Source organism: Orycteropus afer, unplaced genomic scaffold, assembly GCF_000298275.1.
Source record: "Orycteropus afer afer isolate SDZICR_OR568_19922 unplaced genomic scaffold, OryAfe1.0 scaffold00174, whole genome shotgun sequence".
NCBI classification, from domain to species: Eukaryota; Metazoa; Chordata; class Mammalia; order Tubulidentata; family Orycteropodidae; genus Orycteropus; species Orycteropus afer.
The window spans coordinates 2,989,512-3,013,693 of NW_006921761.1; the positions used below are offsets into that span (position 1 = coordinate 2,989,512).

The following is a 24,182-nucleotide window of genomic DNA, read 5'->3' on the forward strand; positions in this document are numbered from 1 at the left end:
AAGCCCTACGCCACCAGAGCTCCCACAGTTACCATGTGACCTAGAAGTTCCACTCCTAGGCATATACGTAAGAAAAACGAGAACATGTGTCCTGACAAAAATTTGTACATGAACAAGCAAGCTGAGTGGGAAGGAGGAGGAGATGGAACGGAAGGAAGTCTAAGTCTCCTGCATTATCCAGTCCAGTTACCACTGACATCGTGCGGATATGCACGGGACTGGTCCGAACTGGGGCTGGGCTGAACATGTAAAATACACAGCAGAGTCTCAAGACAGTATAAGAAAAAAAACCTTAAATTTCTCATTATTTTTATGTAGACTACATATTGAAATGATAATATTTTGAATATATTGTTAAATAAAATACATTACTAAAATTAATTTCACCTTTTTACTTCTTAATGTGGCTACTAGAACAAGTTAGGTACATAGCTGGCTCTGTCAGACAGCACTGGAGTGCTCTCTTCCTGGGACATGGTCCAGGAGGGCCTCAGTGAATGCTGTGTCTCTGGTGTTTGTGAATTAACGAAGGAGCAGGCGAGTGAGTAAATTCATGAGTGAATGAGTGAACGGATGAATGCGGATTCTATGTGGTTTTCAGAGTTGATCAGTTTCTTTTAAGTGGTTGAGATTTTTATATAAGCACACGACTGAATGTAAGGGGAACAGAGGCAGGCAGAATGGAGGAAAGTTCACCAAGACTTTGAGGGAGGGACTCGGAGAGCATTATATAGGGCCTTACTGTAGGGTCCAAGAAGCTGTCCTTAGCCCACCCTGATTTTCCTTCTTAAAAAGTACTTCTGTGGCACCTGAATATATGCCCGGGTCCATCTTGGGCACTTTGCATTATTAACTCCTTTCACTTAAACTTCACCATCCTGTCTCTCATCCTGTTTTGCTGCCTCCTCCTCAGGCTTCCCTCCATGGGGGACAACGGTTCTTTCTTTTTTTCCTCATTACTGATTTCTCTGCTATACTCAGTCCCTCTGACTTCATACTCCTGGAGAAAGTTCTCAGTGAATCTTGCCTTCTAGAAGCAATGTTCAGTCCCTCCTCCCCCAATTCCTCTGCAAAGGAGAAGGAGCATACCATGCTGCCAGGCCGCGTATGACAGCCAGGTACTCCTGCCTCCCGACTCCTTCTGTCCCCATCCCTCCCTCCTTCGTCCATGACCTGGGATCTGCCCTCCCCCGCCTTCCTGGGAAAACTAGAGAGTGGTGTGTGGGTGTGGCAGCAACCTTAGGCTTCACAACATTCAAGCAAATGTTTTGACTGCTGGATACAAAATAAGGGGCTTTCCAGACATGACCTTGGTCAGTGGCCCAGAGATGCCTCCACCCGACCCACCAGGGGCTTCATTCCAGCCTCTTCCTGGATATTTGCAGTGACAGAATAGCCCCGAATTTCCACCCGCTGAGCGACCCTAGCCCAGCATCTCCAACGTGCCCTTCAGGGCCACAGATTGGAACACTAAGAAGGAACCGAGAGGCCATCTTCCTCGCTCTCGCTCTCGCTCGCTCTCTCATTAAATTGTGAATAATAATGCATTTACTTATTCTCCCACTTAGAAAGTTGTTTAAATCCTTTGAAGAATCTTGCAAGGTAGCTTGGCTATACAGCAGGCAGGACAGTCCAGGGCCTCTGGTGGGGAGGCCAGGGTCTTCCACTCTCCTGTCTTTTGGTCCAGCAAGTAGGCATTTGGGTTGATGGTGTAGTCCTTTGTCTGGACATCACTAGCTGTGGTGACGCCGCCACATACAAACACTTTGTTGTCCCCAATGGAGCATATAGCATGGGACACATCCAAAGGGCAGTTGTTGGGCAAAAGAGGCACCGTGGTAGTCGTCTTGTTGGCCTTTATCTTCTGCAGGTTGATCTCCACGCTCTGCCGGTGACTGTGCACACAAAGGATGTTATCCTGATGGAAAGAGAGCAGGGGCCGGTGGTTGAACTCAATGGGGAAGGTGATACACTGAACCACGTCCCCAGTGTTGGTGTCAAAGCAGTCTACTACCCCAACCCGTGAGATGTAGCCCTTCACCAAGCACCGCCCAGTGACAATGTACAGGTTCCTGTCACCCTTGGTGATCACAGCTGTGCCATCCATAGGGATACTCATCTTCCCTGCCAGGCACCAGGCCTCCTTACGCTCATCGTAGCGATAGATGTTAGAGACGTACCTCCTGGGGGCGATGCTCCCACCCACTGAGTACACTGTACCCCCGCAGGTCACCATGGTGTGGAAGACGAGCCCAATGGGCAGGTCAGGCAGCTTGGTCCAGGAGTTGTCGTCCATGTCATAGCGCCAAGCCGTCTTCAGCCCTGAGATCTGCTCAGTGGTGCCACCAGAGATGTAGATGTAGCGCCCAGCAGAGGTGGCACTTAGTGCCGCTGCCCGATAAGGCATCTCTGAGAGCTTCAGCCACAGGTTCTCCTGGATGATGTAAGCAAACACGCCATCGTTAAACTTGCCGTGGGCCTTCTGACCACCTAGGATGACCACCGAATCGAGCAAGGCCCCTTTCCGCTGGTAGCTCAGCAGGCTGCAGGGCCGATCCTGCTTGCGGTCCATCAGGACACTCTCAATCAGGGTTGCGTGGGCCGAGTTGTTCTCCAAGGCCATCAGCTTGTTGCTGGCAAACATCAGTGTCTTGTTGGAGACGGCGTTGAGATTGATGTAATTGAAGAACTTCTTGAAATACTTCTCCCGCTCATCCTTCCGGAAGTACACCCAGTTGATGAGTGCGTTGAGTGCCTGGTCCTCATTGAGCACGTGCAGATTTTCATCACGGAGCAGGCGGCCAAAGATGACAGGGGGGCAGTGCATGAAGTGCATGGAGCCCTCTGGACTGGCCCAGTAGTGGAAATTGTCGCGAATGCCGGAGTAGGCCAGGTCTGAGACCTCTTTCAGCTCAAACAGCTCAGCCAAGAAGAGGTAACGCAAGCAGTTGGCACGGCGGATGGACTTAATCAGAAAGTCATTGCAGTGGATGCGAAGGCGTGGTGTGTTGAAATACTGGGCTCCACGCAGCAGCTCCTCCACATTCGGCTCTGAGATCACCACCTTGCCACTGTAGAAGTAGTCCAGGAGCTGGTCTACTGTGGCCGGGCTCAGATAGTTGGGGTCAATAGTGATAAAGAGCTCATCACTGGTCTTCATATCGTTGCTGGCGATGAGGCTCTTCACCAGTGGAGAGACGGCAGCCAGCACGTTGCGGTGTGCGAAGAAGACGTGGTGGTCCACAGTCAGGGCCATGTCCCAGTACTCCTTGCGTTTCCTCTGTTTGTTCAGGTTCTGCAGCACAAAGCTGTTGTAGTTTTTCTCGGTGAATTCCAATTTCATGGTGCTTCTTGCTGCTGAGGCAGGAGCTCAGCAGCCGGTCCTGGAGGGTGAGACTGTCTCAGGCCTTTGGGGTTCAGAGCGATGGTTATTGGCAGAGCAGCTGTCCAGGGGGCAGTGGGAGTGGGAAAGAGGATGATGTCATAGAGTGGATGAGGTCATCACAATGCAGGGCCCTCTGAGGTCTTCCTCAGAGGCCCGGGGCCTTTCTCCCCTCTGACAAGGCTTAGCCAGACAGCTGACCAGGACCTAGGGCCCAGGGCTCAGAGCTCAGGAGGAAATTAGGGGATGCCTACAACGCCCACCCTGGATTTTCAAAGCTGAGTTGAAGGCTTTTGCTGGGATGTCGGAGCCAGTTTGGGTGGGGGTGGGGGGTAAGGGAGGGGTGGGGCAGGAGGGGGAGGGTAAGGAGTAGTGAGGGGGAGGGAGGAGGTCTTCAGATCATCCGGAAGTGCCCCTCCCCCCATTTTACGGGAGGAACAGAGGCCCAGAGAAGAGAAGGCACTTGCCCGAGACCACACAGCCTGGAAGCAGAGCAGGGACCGCAACCCAGCCTTCTCGGAAGCGCCTGACTACTTCGTTTTCCCCAGTCTCTGGTCCTCAGACTTCCTAATACCTGTTTCTGCCAAGTGTCCTGGGCATCAGAGAAACACCTCTGTGTCGTTTGGCTTCCTACCTTTGTGACCACGGGCATCAGTTCTCATTCTTCACGGCAGACGGAGAGGTGGAGTCCACTCCCGGAGGCGGCTGCAGGCGAAGGGCTGGCTGCTAGCGCAACGGTCTGCTTCCGTCAAGATTTACAGCCTTGGAGCCCTATGGGGCAGCAGACCTGCTCCCTTCTCTAGGGTCACTAGGAGTCAGATTCGATCAGATGTCAGTGGGTTTGGGGTTTTTTAGTTTGGTTGTTTGAGATGAGTAAGCTCTTTCCCTCAAAAGTGGCCTTGGAGAATCTACTCAGCCTCAGCCTCAGTTTCTCCACCTGTGAGATGGGAATCACCTGCTTCAGACACCCCTCCCGCCCCGCAGTCATGTCCTTATTCTTCTCCCCTTCTTTCCCGCCTTCCAGACACAGCTTTTTCTGTCTTAAGAGTTGAAATGAGGACCTGACTAGACAGTGGTAAGCACAGTGCTTGGCTCGCATTAAACGTTCAGAAAACGTCAATAGCTGTCATTTTACTCCTATTCGTTTCCCAGCGCTGGCGTCCTCGGTCGCTGCCTTCCTAAATACCTATCGCCACGGTTCCCGTTTTGTCACTGTTGGCAACACTGTGAAACCCCCTCTGGCGGCCTTCCAGAGCCTTCTGCGTCCACAGGGTGGGGCTGGTGGGCCCGCTCGAGCCTGGAGCGAGCGGGGAAGGGCGCGGCGCGCAGCCGGAGAAGCGCGCCCCCAGCCGGATGGAGAGGCCAGAAAGCGCGCGGAGCTGCCCGGTTCCGCCTGCTCCCGCGGGCCGCAGGCTCGGCCGGGAGAGGCGGCGGGGCGATTGTGCCGGGGTCGGGTCTCATGGACCCTTCGATCACCCTCTTGATAGATGGGGATAATGAGCCCCGCAGGGGGCCGCGCGCCGCCTGGGTTCCGGTCTCCAAAAGGCCGCTGGGCCCAGAAAGGAGCAGTCGCAGACTCGGGCCTCAGCTCGGGAGGGTCCAGACCCCGCGGGGCCGGGTGGCTGGGGTGTGCGCAGACCCGCTAGCTCTGACTCACGCCGGCCCACCCGCCTCCGGGCTGGCACGGGTCTCCCGAGCTCCGATGGCGCGTCCGTGCGGCTGCTTCCGGTGCCCCGGGAGGCCCGCAGCAGCCGGAGCCCGGGGCTGGCCTCCTGGAGAGGAGCCGAGAGCCTAGAGGCCCCACTCGGGGCCAGCCTTTGGGGGCTTGCAGGGCGCGTCTCGGAACGTCCAGGCCTTTTGGGCACTGGCACAGGCCGAATGGGACGGGGAGGACTTGGGGTCAGGCCACGGCCCTGATCTCCACCCAGCTGGGCCCCAGTCTAGACCTGCGGCCTTAGCGCCCCTTGCAGGAAGGCGCACAGGGCGGCCGGACCCTCTGCGGCCCTCTCCCTCCCTGGTTCACTTAGTCTTCCGGTCAGCTCCCCTCATCCTTTCACTGGTTCCAGACATAGCTCGCACTTTATTTTGGCATTTGGTGCTTAGAAAATTATGAAATAATTTAGTAATTATGTTGAGACTGGATTGTTCACCTTGATGCTTGAGTGCCACAGACACCTTCAGTCCCTTAGGATGTCTGCACTCGCAGGACTCTCAAGAAGGAGGTCTCTCCCATGCCCCTCCCTGTCTGTGCTCGCCCTGTGACAGCAGCTGGGCTCTAAACACGTCTCTAGCCCTGATCTGCTGGACAGGTGACACAGGCCCCTCCTCACGCCCACTGGCACCTCTACCCAGGAGCAGGGGTGGGTGGGTCAGGCCCTGCTGCTTCTCAGAGCTCCTCTGCGCCACCCGTCAGGCTTGGCGGCACTTTGGAGGAGGAGGCAGCCATGTTCCTTCACTCTTCCTTCATGTGCTCCTTGCGCTCTCATGAGACCCTACCAGCCAGTAAGAGAATCGGTCCCAGTGGGTGGCCTGGAGACTGAAGAGCATCTGGCAGGCTTCCCGCCATGTGCCAGACCTGGTGCAGCTGGACAAAGCGAGACTAGAGGAGGGCAGCCTTCTCTACTGGACTCAGTTCTCAGGGTTCCTGGTTCCCTCCTGTGTCCACTGGCCACAGAATGGGCACTGCCCCCCACGCCCCCACTATTGCTGGACTTGGGGCTGCTGCCTTTGGGAAATCCATTAAAGTGAGATTAGCGTCCACCTGCCCAGCCAGCTTCCCTGTCTGGCTTTTCTCCAGTCCTGGAATGTTCCCCTGGCCAACTTTCCCCTTCCTCCAGCCAACTGAGGAAACAGACTCTGGTCCAAAGAGCCTGGCTGTCAGCCGGCTTCCGCCACCTGGTAATGTGCATGGTGTGGGGGCGGGAAGTTGTCTCCAGGAGCTACCTGGAAGCTCAATGAGCGGTGTGGCTGGAGAAAGACTTCAGCCTGAGGCCCTAAAGCCAAGTGTCCTCACTTCCGCCCCCTCAGCTTCCTGCCCAGCTCAGCATTCTGAGGCAGGTGAGCTGAAGGTCATAGGAAATTGTAGGTTGGCTGTAATTTTTCTGGGGACCATCACCTGATGCAGTAGTTTGTTGGAAAACCCAGGCGAAAATGAAGAGTGGATTTTATAGACACGTGGGTGTGGCCTGCAGCTCTCTGCACAGCTCAGAACAGCCTCCCTCAGGATCTTCGCCTCTTTTGTAACTGCCTTTGTCACTTCAACATATTTTCCACTTAGAATCTGGCTTGCCTGGAGCTTGGCTGGCCGTGGCCTAATGTGAACTCCTGGCATCCTTATGTTTTGAATTCCTCTGCAAACTGGTAAGTTCTCTCCACATCTCCTAGCTCCAATTCCTGACATCCGTGGCCAGCCTGGGGCTTGGCTACTCTCGGATGAGGTACTCATCCCAGTCCAAATAGCCCTTAGGTGGTGAGTCACATGTTCACAGCATGGCCACCCGAGGCACCCCGTCTACTGGGGAGGGAGGGGAGGCAGTCCAGAACTTGGGTTTCTCAAGACGGGGTAGAGTCACAGATTGCCTCATCACCAGTGGAGAAGCGGGCACAAATCACACTGGAGGAAGATAGTACACAAAAGAAGGTGTTATTCAGGTAGAAAGACTCCTCAGAAGGACACAGGGAAGAGTTAACTAAGGGGAGGAAGGGGGAAGAGAGCTATTACATTGTGAGGACTTGGAGTCAATGTCACGAGACAAAATGTGTATGAACTGCTTTATGGAAATTGAATTTGCTCTGTAAACTTTCACCCAAATTACAATAAAAATTAAAAGGAAAAAGATGCCTTATTAGTCCATATCCCTGGATGATGAGAAGGGCACAGCACGGACTATGTTCAGAGTACAACACAGACCCTCAGGAAGAATGTCGCAAACTGGTCCTGCTGAGACGCCTGTCTTGAAGCCGGCACCCCCCCCCACCATGGCCCTCGGCTTCAGGGACACTCAGCTCGGCATCTGGCATGTGAAATCGCTATCCAGGAGAACTTTGTATCGTTTGAGGCAAAACACAGAACCAATTGGTGTGCCTAGGCTCCCTGCTTGGGACATCCCTGTGGAACGTTGGGGCCCAGCACACATTCCGGCCGCACAGCTGCAGCCACAGCTGTCGGGAATCAGCCTGGCGCCCCCTCCGCCACTGTGTGAGGGGGAAGGGGAGGCTAAGGGCTTCCTCTAGAGGCTCCGACTGAGCTCACCCTCACCCCACACTCACTGACTTCATCCATCCAAGGCTGCTTGGCTAACAGCCCAGGCGGTGCAGGACTTTCTCTCCAGAGCAGGCCCTCCGCCAGCTAACGGATGGGGGAAGGGAGAGCGTCAGGCGTGCGGCTCCCCAGGACCCAGGGGTAGCATATTGAGCCCTGAAATGCCAGAGGATTTTAAGGAAAAAAGGTGTGTGTGGGGGAGGCCAGCGGTGGCTGTGGGAGTGGTACTTAGCTCCTTCAAGGTAGGAAAATCCAAGGAGATCTCCTTTTCTCTCCATTTGGTCTTGGGCGATCCCATTGGAGGCGTGCAGGGTGACATCATGTCTTACAGCTGAGACAGCCACAGCCTGCTCTGCCCCTGCGGCCCCCAGGATTCTGACGGGAGCTGCTCTGCATTTGTGTTTCATGTCACATTTCAATGAAGGTTTAATAGTCTTCAGTTTGTACCAAAAGTAGATTACACAGCATGAAGATTACACAAAATCAACCTCACTGCTTAGCATCACACACATTCGGATTACAAAAAGTCCAGGGATAGATATTGTAAGTAAGAAAGTTACAAAAGACATCTGCTTAAAAAAATAACAAATTTAAAAATTGGTTTTCCCCCTAAATTCCCAATCACTGTAGTCTGGGTCACCATCATGACCAATGCTTGCAAATGCCCATTCCTTTATGAGTTCGTGGGGGACGGGATATTCAAGTGTATGGGCAAGGGACACTCGTACGCATCACACACACAGACACATACATCCACAGGGACAGGCACACGCCGAGTTGTTGCTGTTCCAGGCACTTCTATGTTCTTACATCTGCCACCTCCCCATAAGGTGTGACAGGTTACTTCTTTGGAGGGAGGACATTTTCCTCAAAGAACCCTGCATTAACAACATTCCCTGCAGGGAAGTATCTGGCCACCACAAACGAAGACCCATCACTCGCAGACGCCTTCCCCACGCCCATCTTCTTCGTGTTCTTCCACACCATGGCTGTGAAGTGTCCTGGAGGGGGAGAGGCAGGGGCAGAAGGAAACCCGTTAGTCAGCAGAAGCGCAAGGAGAGTCTGGGAAGGGACCCTTGGACCTCTGCGCCATCTTGCTGGCTTTGGCAAAGCCCCGTCTGGACAGATGCCCGTCAGCAGAAAGAGACAAAACACACTGCCTGCTTCCCAGCGGACCTCACTCATAATGGCCGCCCGACTTTATCTCCCTCACCACTTTCCAATGCCAAAGGCTTCATGATGTCCCAGAGAACATGGCAAACCCTAGTGACCCCAACAGTTAGGATGCCTCCCTACCTGGCAACAGCCTCCAACCCCCTCAGACTGTCCTCTTCGAGGCAACGGTGATCTCCATGTTACTCACCAGTGGTCACTGTTTGTCCTCATCTTCTCTGACATCTCAGAAGCATTGAACACAGCCGCCTCCCCCACTTTACAGAGCACCCTCGTCTTTGGGTTTGGCTGGCCCTGCCCCCCTCCCTCTGCTTCCTCCTCCTCCTCCGCCTCAGCATTTCGCAGGCTCCATCCTGGGCGCTGCCTTCTCTCCATGCTCTCGGTAAACGAGTGCACTTTTCCTGGCTCAAATTTTGTTTTCCAGCTCAAACTTCTTCTCTGTTCCAGACAAAACGACTTAATAGATATTTCCACTTGGATGACTCACAGCCATGTCAATTTTTCTTTTTTTAAAAAATTGTATCAATGGGAAACGTTTTTCTTAAATTTTATTTATTTTGTTGTTATGGTTGAGAATATACACAGTGAAACATACACCGGTTCAAAGACCCTACACGTGTGGACCACTCAGTGGCCCTGACTCCATTCTCCCAGCTGGAAACCACTGCCCTCCTTTTCTGAGCTGTTCCCAGTAACACAGATGCACTGTTCCCTGAGGTTCCTATCTCGTCTTTCTAAGCTGCTATTGCCCATTTGATCCCATACAGATAGTTCTGAAAAGAGGCATCTCAAATCTGACCCGTTCAAACCTCACTCTTGATTTTGGTGCCCTCAGATGGGCTATTCTCCCAGCCCTCGCATTCCGCCAACAGCCACTCTGTCCACACAGTCCTAGGAGTTGTCCTCCTATCTTTCTCCGCTCATCTTACCCACAATACATCACTAAATCTGAGCACTCCAACTCCAAAAATGCACCTCAAATCCATTCACTTGTCTCCAATTCATGCCCAAACGCTGCTCCTGACCATGAACATATGCTACCTGAACCACTGCCTGGTGGTCTGACTGGTTCCCATGTCCACCTTTGCCAGGTTCTTGTTCTTCAATGAAGTGCCGTAGTGATCTTTGTGAGACTTTAAGTGGGATGTTTACTTCTTTGCTTAAACATTCTTCCGTAGCTTCCACTTGAACTTAGAATGAAACCCAGGTTCCGTCTCTTGCTCATAATGCCCTGCTCAAGCTTGTCCTGCTGACCTCTGACCTCATCTTCTAGGAAGGCTTGGCCCCTTCCTTCCCATTTCTCGGACTCACCACGCTATTTCTCACCATGGGGCCCTCGCCCACCCAGGCTGCTGTGTAAAATACTCTTTTGCTGACCAACATCTTGTCATCCCTCAGGTCTCAGCCTAAATGCCACTTGTTCAGAGAAGACTTTTGCAGTCCCCATTTCCTCACTACAATGCCATGAAATTCTTACCCGACTGTCCTGTCTTGTTTATTTTCCCCTTCATAGCATTTTCGGTTTGCAATGCTGTATGTTTGGTTACTTGACTGTTGCTGGGCCCCTTCACTAGGCTATGAGCCCTGCATGAGCAGAGATCAAGTTGTTTTACTCACAAAAGTATAGCCAGTCTCTTGGCATACCGTATGAGAGGTGTAAAATAAATGGAACGAATGAATAAAAAATGAAAGGTATATGGGAGAACTCTCCTGAATTCAGGTTCTGCCCTTACTAGCGCAGGCTTTTTATATTTTGAGCAATTTGAAACTTGACAGGATACTGCCTCTTTCAGTTCTCGCTGCTCAGAAACAACCCAGTTCCTTCTCAAACTGCGGCCCCACCCTGGAGACATTTCTGTGGCTTTGCTGAAACTTCGCAGTATCAGTCCCCCACTGCTCAGGCTGCCTGAGGAATACACAGTCACTGTACCAAACAGAATTGGTGGATGTTGATCCATTTCAGGATGTGGCAATGGTATTCAAAGAAGAAGTCAAAGCTGCACTGAAGGAATTGGCAAAAAACAAGGGTCCAGGAATTAATGGAATACCCACTGAGATGTTTCAACAAACGGATGCCATGCTGGAGGCACTAACTCGGCTATGCCAAGAGATTTGGAAGACAGTTCCTTGGCCAACTGACTGGAAGAGATCCATATTTGTACCCATTCCAAAGAAAGGTGATCCCATGTGTTCTGGTTTCCTAGTGCCACTCTGACAAGAATATACAAATATACCACAGATGGGTGGCTTTAACAAACATTCTTACAATTTGGAGCCTTTAAATCTGAGTTCAAAGTGCCAGGCTCTAGGGGCTAGGTGAAAGCCCCTCAACCTTGGGCTTCAGCTCTGCCTCCTGCTCCTGGCTCATTGAAGCTGGAGGCTTTTCACTCAGACAGCTGCTGGCTGCTGAGGCTGACAAACCCAAGGTTGACAAGTAACAAGGCACAGTTCCGATATTACCAAACCACACAGCAGGCCATTAATCCAAGTTCATTAAAAGTCCCAAGATTGGCAGAGCATGGCAGGCTGCTGAACAACAACTCAGCTACATGCAGGGCTCAAGCGTGCCATAGCTAGAGACCATTCCCAAAGCTGTTTGTTATATATGGGAAGCAAACCACAGCCCTAAGGCAGCTACTCAGCTGCTCACAGTAGATTCTACCATGGAGTTGGTTACCAGTCTCATCATGGGGAATACTACTATATCCAGCTGTCCAGCCACTCAACCAGGCCCAGCCAAGTTGACACACAAACTGAACTATCACACTACAAAATGTGGAAATTATCTAACAATATCATTAATATCACACACAAGTCAAATCTTGCTGAAGATAACTCAAAAATGGCTGCAGGAGTATACTGACAGAGAACTTCGAGAAATGCAAGCTGGATTCAGAAGAGGACGTGTGTTTTGGTTACCTCATGCTGCTCTGATAGGAATATACCACAAATGGGATGGCCTGAACAAACAGGAGTTTATTCTCCTCCAGTTTTGGAGGCTAGAAGTCCGAGTTCAAAGCACTGGGCTCTAGGGGCTGGGTGAAAGCCCCTTGACCTTGGGCTTCAGCTCTGCCTCCTGCACCCATCCCACTGAAGCTGGAGGCTTTTCTTCACTCAGGTGGCCATTGGGTGCTGAGGCTGACAACCCAAGGTTGACAAGTAAAAAGGCACAGTTCCAATATTACCAAATAGCATGGTAGCCCATCAACTCAAGTCCATTGAAAGTCCCAAGATCGGCAGAGCATGGCAAGCTGCTGAACTATCACTGGGCTACCTGCAGGGTCCAAGTGTGCCATAAGCTAGAGACTGTTCCCCAAGGCTTCTCCTCATATACAGAATACAGACCACATCCCTAAGGCAGCTATTCAGCTGCTTGTAGTAGGTCCCACCATGGAGTTGATTGTCAGTCTCCTCGTGGGGAATAACTACCACCAGCTGCCCAGCCACCCAGCCATGTTGACACACAACCTTAACTACAACAATGTGGAATTAAGGATATCATAGCTGATGTCAGATGGATCTTGGCTGAAAGCAAAGAATACCAGAAAGATGTGTTTACTTGTGTTTTAGTGACTATGCAGAAGAATTCCATTGTGTGGTTCAAAACAAATTATGGATAACATTGAGAAGAACAGGAATTCTAGAACATTTAATTGTACTCATGAGGAAACTGTACATAGACCAGGAGGCTATCATTCAAACAGAACAAGGGGATACTTCATGGTTTAAAATCAAGAAGGGAGTGTATCCTTTCACCATACTTATTCAATCTGTATGCTGAGCAAATAATCTGAGAAGCTGGACCATATGAAGAAGAATGTGCCATCAGGATCAGAGGAAGACTCATTAACAACCTGTGATGCTCAGAAGCTTGATGAAAGTGAGAATGACTTGAAGCACTTACTGATGAAGATTGAAGACTGCAGTCTGCGGTATGGATTACACCTCAGTATAAAGAAAACAAATACCCTTACAACTGGACCAATAACTAGCATCACAATAAACACAGAAAAGATTGAAGTTGTCAAAGATTTCATATTCCTTTGTTCTACAATCAACACCAATGGAAGCAGCAGTCAAGACATCAGAAGACGTATTGCATTGGGCAAATCTGCTGCAAAAGACCTCTTTCAGAGGCTTGCAAATGTGATCAAGTTAAGATGAGGTTCTACTGGATCCTAATCCAATGACTGCTGTCCTTATAAAAGGGAAATTTAGGCACAGAGACACACACAATGAGAGTACAATGTGAATCCAGAGACTGGAATAATGGCTGTACGAGCAAGAAATGCCAAGAATTGTAGGACCCTCCAGAAGCTAGGAGAGGGAAATGGAAGAGATTCTTCCCCAGAGCCATCAGAAGGAGTACAGCCCTGCCGACAACTCGATTTTGGATTTCTTGCCTCCAGATGTGAGAGAGAATAAATTTCTGTTGTCTTAAAAAAAAAAAAAAAAGACCCTTTCAAGTCCTGAAGAGCAAAGATGGCTCCTTGAAGACCAACTAGGGTGCACCTAACCCAAGCCATGGTATTTTCAATCGCCTCATATGCATGTGAGAGCTGGACAACTAATGAGGAAGACTGAAGAGTCGTCGATGCTTTCGAATTGTGGTGCTGGCAAACAACACTGAGAGTACCGTGGGCTGCCAGAAGAACTAACAGGTCTGTCCCGGAGGAGGTGCAGCCAGAGTGCTCCTTGGAAGCAAGAATGGCCAGACTTCGTCTCACCTACTTTGGTCATGTTGTCAGAAGGGACCATTCCCTGGAGAAGAATATCATCATGCTTGGTAAAGTGGAGGGTCAGCGAAAGAGCGGAAGGCCCTCAACGCGATGGACTGGCACAGTGGCTGCAGTGATGGAATCAAGCACAGCAAGGCCTGTGAGGCTGCCACGGCCCCGGGCAGGGTTTCGTTCCATTGGACACGGGGTCCCTATGACCCGGAGATGACTCAATGGCACCTAACAACAAAAACATCATTCAGTATTTTGCCCACAGAATCCTCCAATATTGTAGCATTAGCCTTGAGTTTTTCCTTCAGTTCTCTCAGCTTGAGAAATGCTGAGCGTGTTCTTCCCTTTTGGTTTCTAACTCCAGGTCTTTGCACTTTTCATTATAATACTTTGTCTTTTCTAGCAGCCCTTTGAAATCTTCCGTTCAGCTCTTTATCTTGTCATTTCTTCCAGTTGCTTTAGCTCCTCTCTGTTCAAGAGCAAGTTTCAGAGTCTCTTCTGACATCCAGTTTGGTCCTTTCTTCCCTTCCTGTCTCTTTAATGATCTTTTCCTTTTTTTGCATGTGGTAGGGACTGGATAAATGTTCATTTTTAAAATTGTGCTTTCTTCCCTTACAGTTGAACTCTTTTTTAATAATTTTCAAATGCAGCTATAATTTATTTGTCTACATCCACAAAGGATTTGAGGTTGCTTATGCAAATCACGCACAAGCATGGATCAGTATAGTTAGTAACAGGTGATGTGGCACAACTGCAGCACAAACGAGATGAAGAGAAACCTAAGTGCCATGATGCATCTTCACCACTTTCTTTTCTTGTATCGCAGTGAATACAAATGTAACGTCAACATCTGTCACAGGTACGATTCAGTGACATCAATGACGTTCATCGCATCGTGCAACCACCACCGCTTCCATTTCCCAGTTTACTCATCAGCCTCAACAGAAGTTCAGTGCGCCCTACGCGCTGACTCCCCGTCCCCTTCTCCCCTTTTTCTCTCCCCTTTTACCACTTATTTTTACACTTGTATTAACCATTGCTCAATATCCTTCAGTGGTCCCCTCAAAAGAGGAAAAACACTTTGTGCAAGTCACCCTTGGTCCTTACACGGATGAGTCCGCTGCAGGCTGTCAGCAGCCTCATCAGGTTGTCACCACTTACATAGGCTGTCTTTTCAGTAAGGCTCAAGCCCTTTGTCACACAAGTCTTCTTTCTCAAGAGCCCACGTGCTTGGCTTGGACCGTTGACTGACACACTCTGTCTTCCCAGACAAAGAAGAAGCTGCCATTAACCCACTGGTTGCCAAGAAAATCATTGCAGTCATCAGGTGCCCATGAGCACCACAAAAGCACACGGTGGCCTTTTCCAACCAGAAGAGACTACGTCATCTTTCCCCTCACTGGAGGGTTTTCTGTCTCCATGGAGATGACTAAGTTACGAGTATTTGAAGGTTAATTAAAGGACACCACTTCCTTAGCAACCATCAGATACACAGTGATTTCTGACTCTCATCTACTAACAAAGCTGTTTTTGAAAGGAATCACATCCTCTTTCCTGCTGTAGACCCAAACTTCCTAGATTAGACCTTGAAAAGCCTTAAATAAGTTACAGTGCACCCTTGCAAGGGGCTGTGCACAGTGGTCAGAAAGCACGAGGCAGGCCGTTTTGAACTGATAGGGAACCACGTCTGACGCTGTGTTGTGTGCAGGAGACAAGGACAAAGGCAAGCACCTGCTCTGACACCTGAGTGTGAACAAGGGAAGCAGAGAATATACAGAGGCGTGTGCTCCTGGATGCTCAGAACACGCCCAGGATGGTACAAGAAGCCAGTAACACTCGTTTCCTCTGGCGAGGGAAAGTGAAGACGGGGATGGAAAGGAGGCTTCTCAACCTACGTAGCCTTCGTAACAAAGCTCTTGAATTTCACATCATGTGAAGGTATTACTGATTCAGAAGAAAATAAACCAACCTAGTCATTCAACAGAATATATAACCAAGTAATGCTGAGAATTACTTTCTCTCCACTCTGCACTTGGCAGGGGACTTGGCTGACTGTGCCCTTTACAAGATCCTGACCCGGGGGGTAGATGACAGGCCCATTCACCTACCGCTTGGACTCCATGGCACAACAGCATCAGCTGGGGAGAAGGCTCTGGGGGAGGCTGAGGCCTGGATGATGAGCCCAAGCGTTTCTAAGGGTCTTACAGGCCCTGTTCAGAACACCACCCAAAGCAGAACTCCCATCCTGGGAGCAAGCTCTCTCTGTCCCCAGACACTGGCCCCTGGGATGGCACAGAGGCCAGCTGCTCTGGAGTTTTCCTCTTTTGTGGGGAGAGGATATGTGAGCCAATGGATGGGATGGGTGGTGAGTGGTCATGGAAGGCTGAGTTCCACTCCCAGCTCTGGCACCCGGGAGGGACCCAGCGAGGCTCCTGCCTCGGAGGAGGGGCCCTGGAGAAAGCCTCGGAGCAGGGGTAGGTGGGCAGGACGCATAAAAGCAGCTCTTCCCCGCTCCAGGCCTCAGCTTCCTCCTCTGCGACACAGGGACCGTAAAGCCCTGCCCTCGAATGTGGTGTGAGGCCTTAACGGCAGCAGATGGGGAAGCACTGAGTAATTAGCTGTGGGGCGCTGCGCACACGGGTGGCATGCTAATAACGTGCTCTGCACACGTGATAGGAGCTCTGGTAGCATAGTGGCTAAAGCACTTGACTGCTAACCAGAAGGCTGGCGGTTCAAACCCACCAGCCACTCCTCGGAAGGAAGGTTGGGCAATCCTTCTTCCGTAGTGATACTGCCTCGGAAACCCAAGGAGGGGTCGCTATGAGTCGGGGCCGACTCGACGGCACATAACAACAACAACAGCAGCACATGTGATGGCTCCTGACACTCGCTCCTGGGAAAAGCAAGGGAAGAGATGGAACAATGTGCTTTGTGGACACTCGTCTTGTTACAAGACGACGAGGTTCTGCTGCCCGTCTTCAATCACTGGTGGGGTTGCTACTGGCCCTCCCTCCCTGCCCTACACAACTGCCACAGAATCACGTGTTCTCCCTTCAGCTCTGGTGGCAGCTCCTTGGGCCCAGCCAGGAGGCCTGCAGGAGTCAACTGAGATGAGAACTGCCTCAGCCAGTGCTTCCGCTTCCTCCCCAAAGTCCCACCCACACAGGGTGGCAGAAGCCCCGGCCCCAACGAGTGCGCAGCAAACCACAGGAAACGGCGGCTGGCTCCAAAAACCTCTCACTTCCTGCTTCTGCGGAAACCCTGGGGAGGAGGCCACGAGTGGCTGGACCCATGGGTGGGGCAGGGCTGGGGCGGGAATGGGGTGGGAGACAAGGCCTTTTTCAGCTCTCCTGGTGCCTTCTGCTCAGAGAAACACACCTTCGCCTTCTGGGTAACGTCAAAAGAAATACGGAAGAGGTGATGAGGGCAGAAATCGTAGATTGTCAAAGGGTTAGTTTGTCTCCACAGCCTGATGCCCAACTTGGAACCTTGCCCAGGGATGGACCACTGGTTGGGACCCTAACACTTACCTGTCCCGGAGGTGAAGCCTGGCTGCTGGAAGTTGTAGCTCTTGATTTCACTGTACCATCTCTCGGCCACCTCCTTCCCTGCGTGGAGAAAGGGCTGTGAAACTCAGCAGCCAAGTCAAGCCAGCTCCCCTCTCCCCCGTCTCCTGCAGGCCCCCTCTAGCCACCCATCCACCCCACAGTCAGATGTCTGATAAAGCACCAGGAGGGCTGGAACGTCTTGAACGTCTCCAGCAGACTCCCAGGGATGCCCAGGAACTTGTGCAAGCGTTAGCGAGGGCCTGATGGCAGCTGAGCAGTGGAGCCCTGGCCCGGGCTCAGGAGGCTGCCTGAGTCCCACCCAGCCCTGCGCTGACCTGCTGTGCAGTACTGGGCTACACCCTTCCCTCCTCTGCACAGCGGATGAGAGGGTTGAATCAATGTCCTCCAGGGGCCTTGTAACCAGGCTCTGCGTTTCTGAGAGAGGGCTCTCACCCCACCCTACGCCCGGCTAAAAACACATGCAGGAGGAAAGGCAATTGGGCTGACAGGTGAAGGTCCCCAGACAGGGTGGTCCTCACTGGAGCATCGTGGCCCAGCAGGTGGGGATATGAACAAACGCATATTTCCTGGGGAGTGGCTGGTGGTAGGGCCAGAGCTAGGCCTCAACTTCAGAGAAGCAAGGCCCGAATGTTAATGTTTGTCACCCAAGGGCTTGTTAAAATGCAGATCTGGTTTCAGCAGGTCTGGAGCGAGGTCCAGGAGCCTGGGTGGTGCAGTGGTTAAAGCACTTGGCTGTTAACTGAAAGGTCGGCGGTTCAAATCCACCAGCCATTCCTCAGGGGAAAGATGTGATAGTCCTTGGAGACCCTGTGGGGCAGTTCCACTCTGTCCTCTAGGGGTGCTGTGAGTCAGAATCGACTCCACGGCCGTGGGTTTGGGTTTGAGAGTGCAGCTCACTTTCTGCATTTCTAACAAGCTCCTTGGTGCTGCACTTTGAGTAACAAGGCCCTAGAGAGCAGTGGTTACACACTAACCTCACCCGAAATCTTCTGGAAAGTACTGATGCCTGGGCTCTTCTATAAGGAGCTCTGCTGGCACAGTGGTTAAGGCATTGTCTACTAACCAAAAGGTTGGTTGTTTGAACCCATTAGCTGCTCCGTGCAAGAAAGATGAGACAGTCTGTGTCTGTAAAGATTTACAGCCTTTGAAAGCCAACGGGGGTCGCTATGAGTTGGAATTGACTCAATGGCAGTGGGTTGGGTTGGGTGCCCTTCTACAGATCATGCATGGATATCTGGAGGAGAGACCGGCCCTTGGTATTTTCATAAAGCCCCTCAAAGATTCCCGTGTGTAGTAATAATAATAATAATAACATTCCTGTGTGCAGTCGGGGTGCAAAACCATCATTGCAGAGACCACCTACCCCAGGCCCTCTCTGCAGAGATGAGGACACAGGGTTAAGAGAGGGCGGCGGTTTGCTTGAGGGTCCACAGCCCAAGTCTGGGATGGAACCTGGATCTCCTGACTGCCCCCTGGAGGCTTCTCCCAGTCCCTCTCCCTGTGGCCCTGGATCCACCAAGAGGCACAGCCTGGGCCTGGGGAGGGCCTTACAGGCTGAGGGCAAGGCTTCGGAGGGAGGGGTCCTTGCCTTTGGGACCCAGGACGGAGCACACCTTGCCTGCAGGGCATAGGCGACTGAACCGCACAGAGGCCCTGGTCAGGCTCCGGTGGGGAAACCCGGGAGAGGTCTCCCTTGGGAATCCCAGGAATGCGAGCAGGAAGCGGGTGAGTCATCCTCACTGGGGGCTTGAGAAGGCTTCAGAGGGATGAGCCCGCTCCAGTATTTTTTCCTAAAAAGCCTTTCAGGGCTGTCTGGGCCAGAAAGCTCAAGAATGTTTGGTCAGTGTGGTAGGATCATCGCTCCTGACTGCGAACTTGGATGGAGGATTTGTCTTTTCTTTATTCAAAATGGAAAATGTTCCATAGCTTTTCTCTGATTATAAAAGAACTTTTATACACCAGCACTATAAACAATGTTTAGAAAAACATCAAGAAAGTCAAATTGCTTTGTAGCTAGGGCCGCCTTGGTGCCTATAGCATCAGCAGAGACTTTGTACAGAAACGGTCTGTCGTCCTCACCCCCACTCCTCAGCCTGGGAGCCTTTCCAGAAGGAGGGCCCTGGTCAGTCTGACTCATCTCTGTGTCCCTGGCACCCAGCACAGGCCTGGACCTGAACTGACCACCAGAGACCTTGTGGTGAATGGAGTCAGCCTCTGGGAGAGGACTCAGAGGAGAACTTGGGTTCCCTTTCCTCTGTGGGTCTGTGGTTACACCACCGCAGTGAAGAGAGATCCCCAAGATCTTGGAGGGCACTGGGGCCAGGGAGGGGTCTGGCCCAGCTCAGGCAGAGGGGCGGGAAGCTGAGAATGTGACCCACCTGGCTGGTCGTAGGATGCCCAGGCTAGATTCTCCCCACACTGGCCGCGACTGGACTCCGGGCTGTGCTTGAGGATTCTCGTGCTGGCCAGGGCCTCAGAATACCTGCCAGAGTCCATGGTGCCTCCTCAGGGCAGGTATAGCCCTGGGAAACCCCCCACGGATGAGCCCCAATATGATGTGACCAAGTGTCCTTCCCAGCCCACAGAGGGCTTGCAGAGGAAACAGGTGTGGGAATCACCCCTGCAACCTTTTTGAACCTCATGGTGTCCCATATTATAGAGGAGTAAACTGAGGCTCTGAGGAACACAGGGACTTGCCTAGGTAAATGACAGAGTGGTTACTGAAGCTTGGTTGTATGTGACCCCAACCCCCGTCCCTCCCACCGCCCCAGGGCCCCTCAGGGACTGCGGCAGCAGCCCCGTGACGCCCTTGCTCTCTCTGGGGCACGGGAGGACTCACTGCTGAGCCTCGTGGTTGAGCTTCTTGCAGAGCTTCAGCGGTGGGACGCCATGCTTCTGCCGGTACTCGTTGTGGGCCTTCAGGACCTCGTTATTGAACTGTTTAGAAGCTGCAATGATTTGAAAAAGGAGAACGTTCCAGTGCAGAGAAGAGACCCGCCAAAAGTACAACAGTGTGCTCCAGAGCAGCTACAGGCTCACTCCAGGCCACGTGACCAGGCCGCAGCTCCTCCCAGCCCCGCACCCCAGCCACACCTCTCCAGCCCTTACATCACCCTCCACAGCTCCGCACAGCTCAGCCCCTGGGTTATGCAGGCCTCCCAGGCTGTGTTAGGGATCTGGGTCTTTATCCAAGGCGATGCAAGCCACTGAAGGGTATGGGGCAGGCAAGTGAAATGGAAGAGCGTGAAAGAACCTGTTGGCTGCTGAGTGGAGGATGGGCCAAAGGAGGCGCAGAGCAGAAGTTGGAGGTCAGACAGCCAGCGACAGCACTTCTCAAAGGCAATGCTTGAAGGAGACTGGAAATCTCAGACTGGACCTGTGATGAGTAGTGGGAACTAGGGAGGACTAGAGGTGCAAGCACAGAGAGAAGAGCCTGGCTGGGGGGAGGGGTGCCTACACTGGGCTGGTGGGACTAAGAGGACCAAGGGTCCAGTGGGGGAAGAGGTAGAACTTGCACCCAACTGAGTCATGACCTCAGAAAGGACAAGATCAAGGGCGCTGAGTTAGGAATAAGTGGCTGAAGCCAAGGGCAGACGAGGCCAAAAGTAGACAGAAGTCACATCAGCTTGTATCTGTAATGGAATCCCATCCATCCATCCATCCCACATCCACCCAACATCTTCCGTCCATATCTCCACCATTCATCCCACACTCCTCAGTCCACCCATCCACGGAGTCATCATTCATTCAGCATCTCCATCCACCATCCATCTACCATCCTTCCAACTCCAATCCATACACTCACTCATCCATCCACTCATCTGCTTCTGAGGGTCTCCTCTATGTCAGCTTTAGGAACCTGGGAGTTACCCTCCATGGAAATGGGTGTCAGTTAGGTGAGTCATGAGTGATAGTCACTGAGCCAGCCCCATCTGGAGAGAAACCTACACCCGAGGCCTGGCCATGGGTGGGGAGCAGGAAGAGTGTAAACCAAAACAGGAAGGAAGCCCAGTCACATTTACCATTAACTTTTCTTCCCTGTTTGCTACCTTTTCACCTCTGAGGCTGAGGGAAGTCATCCTCCCCTCCCCCTTGGCCGGACCCCTCATGTCTCCTGGGCCTTCAAATCCAATCCCCTGGGGCCTCTGACAGGACCTGGAGGGGAAGAAGGTCCACAGCTTGGCCTCAGGGTGCTTTGAGTTAGACACGGCCCTAGGGGAGTTGAAGATAACTGCGGCCCATGCCAATGATGGGCAAGCCGTCCAAGGGGTCCTGGTTCATTGACAAGCAAGTGCGAGAAAGATGAGACAGTCTGTGGACTTTGACCTGAGGACTCCGGGGGTTTGGAGAAGCAGGCCAATGGGGCCAATGTGGGGGCAGGGACGAGAGGCGAGGCCCTGACTGCCAGGATTTGGGAGGTTGTGGCTGACAGGCAGAGATGGGGAGACATTGAACAGAGGCAAGGAGGTGGAAGCCTGGCAGTGGTAACAGGGCACGAGCAGGGCCAAGGAGCCACAAACTGCCAGGAGTTTTTAGGTCTTTGTGACAAAGACTTGAGGTTTAGCCTGTAAATGCAGTAGCTGGGATGACAGGTACTATTGTTTCTGTGGTTGCCATGAGTTGATTCCGCTCACGGCCATCCTGCACACAGGCTGAGCCGAGCTGCTCCATAGGGCTTCCAAGGCTGGGACCTTTTGAAGCAGATCAACTTGTCTTCCAAAGGGCCTCCAAAGGGTTTCAGATAGTCAACCTCTTGGCTAATCGGCCGGCACTTAACTGTTCGTACCACCAGGAACCTAATGGAAACCTTTAACAGAATATCTCATCCCAAACAGTGGGAGCCATAGCCCCTCCCGGCCATGGGCTGGAGGTCCAGGCTGACAACAGGCTAAGAAGGAGGCTGCAGGATGGCGTTGCGGCCGGAAAGCCACAGGCTCCTGAGTGACGGGCTGCTTGTCCTGCAGTAGCCTGGCCCCCACCTTGAGTGAGAAGCAGTAACAATTTGATGTCCAGAAGCAGTAATGAGGTGGGTAACGGGCTGGAAATGGAATCTCTCAATCCAGATGGTGGCACGGTGGTTAAAAGCGCTGGGTTGATGACTGAAAGCTCATAGGTTCAAACCCAGCAGCAGCTCCACAGGAGAAAGATGAGGCAGTCGGGGTTACTTACAGCCCAGGCAACCACCTGGGGCAGGTCTGCTTTGCTATGATTTGGAATTGACTCGATGGCAGTGGTGGGCTTCCCTCAATCAAAGCTGTCTAAACACTGAAAGGCCAGCCTCATAGGACAGACGCTCTCCAGCACTGGGGGAATGCAAGCACATGAGCCTCTCGGAGGGATCCAGGCACCAGGCCGAGGGCTCAGTTCAGTGACCTGAGACCCTGTAAGGTTCCATCAGGGTGGGGCTTAGAAGAGACGAGATGAATGACTGACTGCAGACTTTCAGGGGTTAATAGCATCTCCGTAGGAGCTCTGGTGGCACAGTACCTAAGGCACTGATTGCTAACCAGAAGGCTGGCGGTTCAAACCCACCAGCCACTCCTCGGAAGGAAGGTTGGGCGATCTACTTCCGTAGAGATACCGCCTCGGAAACCCAAAGAGGGGTTGCTATGAGTCGGGTCCGACTCGATGGCAGGGAGTTAGAAGGACTCTGAGTGGTCAGGCTCACCTCTGTGCACGCGCAGGGCGTGGATGCACAGACTCAAGGTAGCAGGCGTGGCCAGGCTCCCCCTGAAGGACCTTCCAGGTGCCATGTTCCAGGCAGGTCACGGTGGCCAAGATGGTGTCATGGATCGAATTGTGTCCCCCTAGAATGTGTCAGCTTGACTGGGCCATGATTCTCAGTGGTTTAGCAGTTAGGTAAGGAAGTACTGCAGCGGGTGGGTAATGATCCACCATGGTAATGATGCGATAAACCGATCAGGTGTAGGAGGATTAAGGGTGGGATGTTGTTAGGTGTCCTCAAGTCAGCTCTGACCCCAGCGGCCCCGTGTCCAACAGAACGAACCCCGCCCGGCCCTGGGCCAGCCTCCCAAACCGTGCTGTGCTGGATTCCATCGCTGCAGCCATTGTGTCGTCCGTCTCGTTGAGGGCCTTCCCCTTCCTTGCTGACCCTGCACTTTAGCAAGCATGACAGCCCTCTCCAGGGACTGGTCCCTTCTGACGACATGACCAAAGCAGGTGAGATGAAGCCTGGCCACTCTCGCTTCCAAGGAGCGTTCCGGCTGCACTTCCTCCAGGACAGATTGGTTCGTCCTAGTCTGCAACACCCTTAGTCCCACCACATCTCTGAGCCAATGTAAGGGGGGTTCTCCTGGGGTGTGGCCTGCAGCACCTTTTAGCTTACAGGAGAGAAAAAGGAGCAAGAAGGGAGCTGGTGGGGGGGACTACTACCACCAGGAAAGACGGGGAGCTGAGTCCGTCCTTTGGGCTCAGGGTCCCTCACTGGGATCCTCCGAGGACCAAGAGACACACAGACAGAAAGCTGCCCCTGCCACCAGCACTCTGAATTGGGACTTCTAGCCTCCTAAACTGTGAGAGAATAAATTTCTGTTTGTTAAAGCCACCCGCTGTGGGACTTCTGTTATAACAAACACCATGAAAGACGCAGAAGGCTGAATGGCATGACCCCGGTGACCATAGATGCATCAGGGAAGGCTCCCTGGAAAAGTCTCCTGGGTCATTTGGAATGAGGTGAGGGAGCAAAGAGCAAGAGTGGAAGGGATCTAAGTGTGTCCTGGGCTCTGAGGAGGAGGTGGGGATAAGGAGAGGGTGGAGCCAGGTCAGGGGCAGCCCTGCCTGATGGTGTAGTTTGCTCCTTGGCAGAGAGGGACATATAAGGCTGCTGGAAACGAGGTCACTGCACTCCCAGAATGTGGGAAGGACAAGTGAACAAAAGTGAAAGTTCTGTTCCCAACCCAAGCTGGGTGCCCAGAAGATGAAGTTGGTCACCGTTCCCAGATAAGGAGTGGAACCTGGCCTGAGTTCTCAGGAAAGGGTCAAGAGGTCTTTCTGTTAATCAGGAGGGGAGGCCTGGTCGCCCCACCCCTGGCTGGGAGGCATGGGGG

General features: G+C 52.4%; 2 protein-coding genes across 2 annotated transcripts; both read right to left on the bottom strand.

The window, feature by feature from the left end:
• Positions 1-1,576: 1,576 nt before the first annotated feature.
• Positions 1,577-3,343, bottom strand: CCIN (calicin). Its single transcript, XM_007946901.2, has one exon. It carries the CDS (start codon positions 3,341-3,343, stop codon positions 1,577-1,579), a length of 1,767 nt encoding a protein of 588 aa, XP_007945092.1.
• A 5,140-nt stretch (positions 3,344-8,483) lies between these two features.
• Positions 8,484-22,868, bottom strand: GLIPR2 (GLI pathogenesis related 2). The gene is made up of 5 exons (XM_007947003.1): positions 22,784-22,868; positions 19,955-20,063; positions 19,494-19,597; positions 17,077-17,154; positions 8,484-8,644 (listed from the first exon to the last, which is right to left on the bottom strand). The coding sequence occupies exons 1-5, from the start codon at positions 22,866-22,868 to the stop codon at positions 8,484-8,486; spliced, it is 537 nt and encodes a 178-aa protein (XP_007945194.1).
• Between the last annotated feature and the right edge of the window lie 1,314 nt (positions 22,869-24,182).

What these genes read in the sequence shown, in the direction of transcription:
- CCIN (XM_007946901.2), bottom strand. Translation starts at nt 3,343, where the DNA reads ATGAAATTGGAATTCACCGAGAAAAACTACAACAGCTTTGTGCTGCAG.
- GLIPR2 (XM_007947003.1), bottom strand. Translation starts at nt 22,868, where the DNA reads ATGGCACCTGGAAGGTCCTTCAGGGGGAGCCTGGCCACGCCTGCTACC. An exon ending in CTCAACCACGAGGCTCAGCA is followed by an intron (nt 19,598 to 19,954) that starts GTGAGTCCTCCC and finishes GGACTCTGGCAG; the next exon opens with GTATTCTGAGGCCCTGGCCA. An exon ending in GGCATCCTACGACCAGCCAG is followed by an intron (nt 17,155 to 19,493) that starts GTGGGTCACATT and finishes TTCTCCACGCAG; the next exon opens with GGAAGGAGGTGGCCGAGAGA.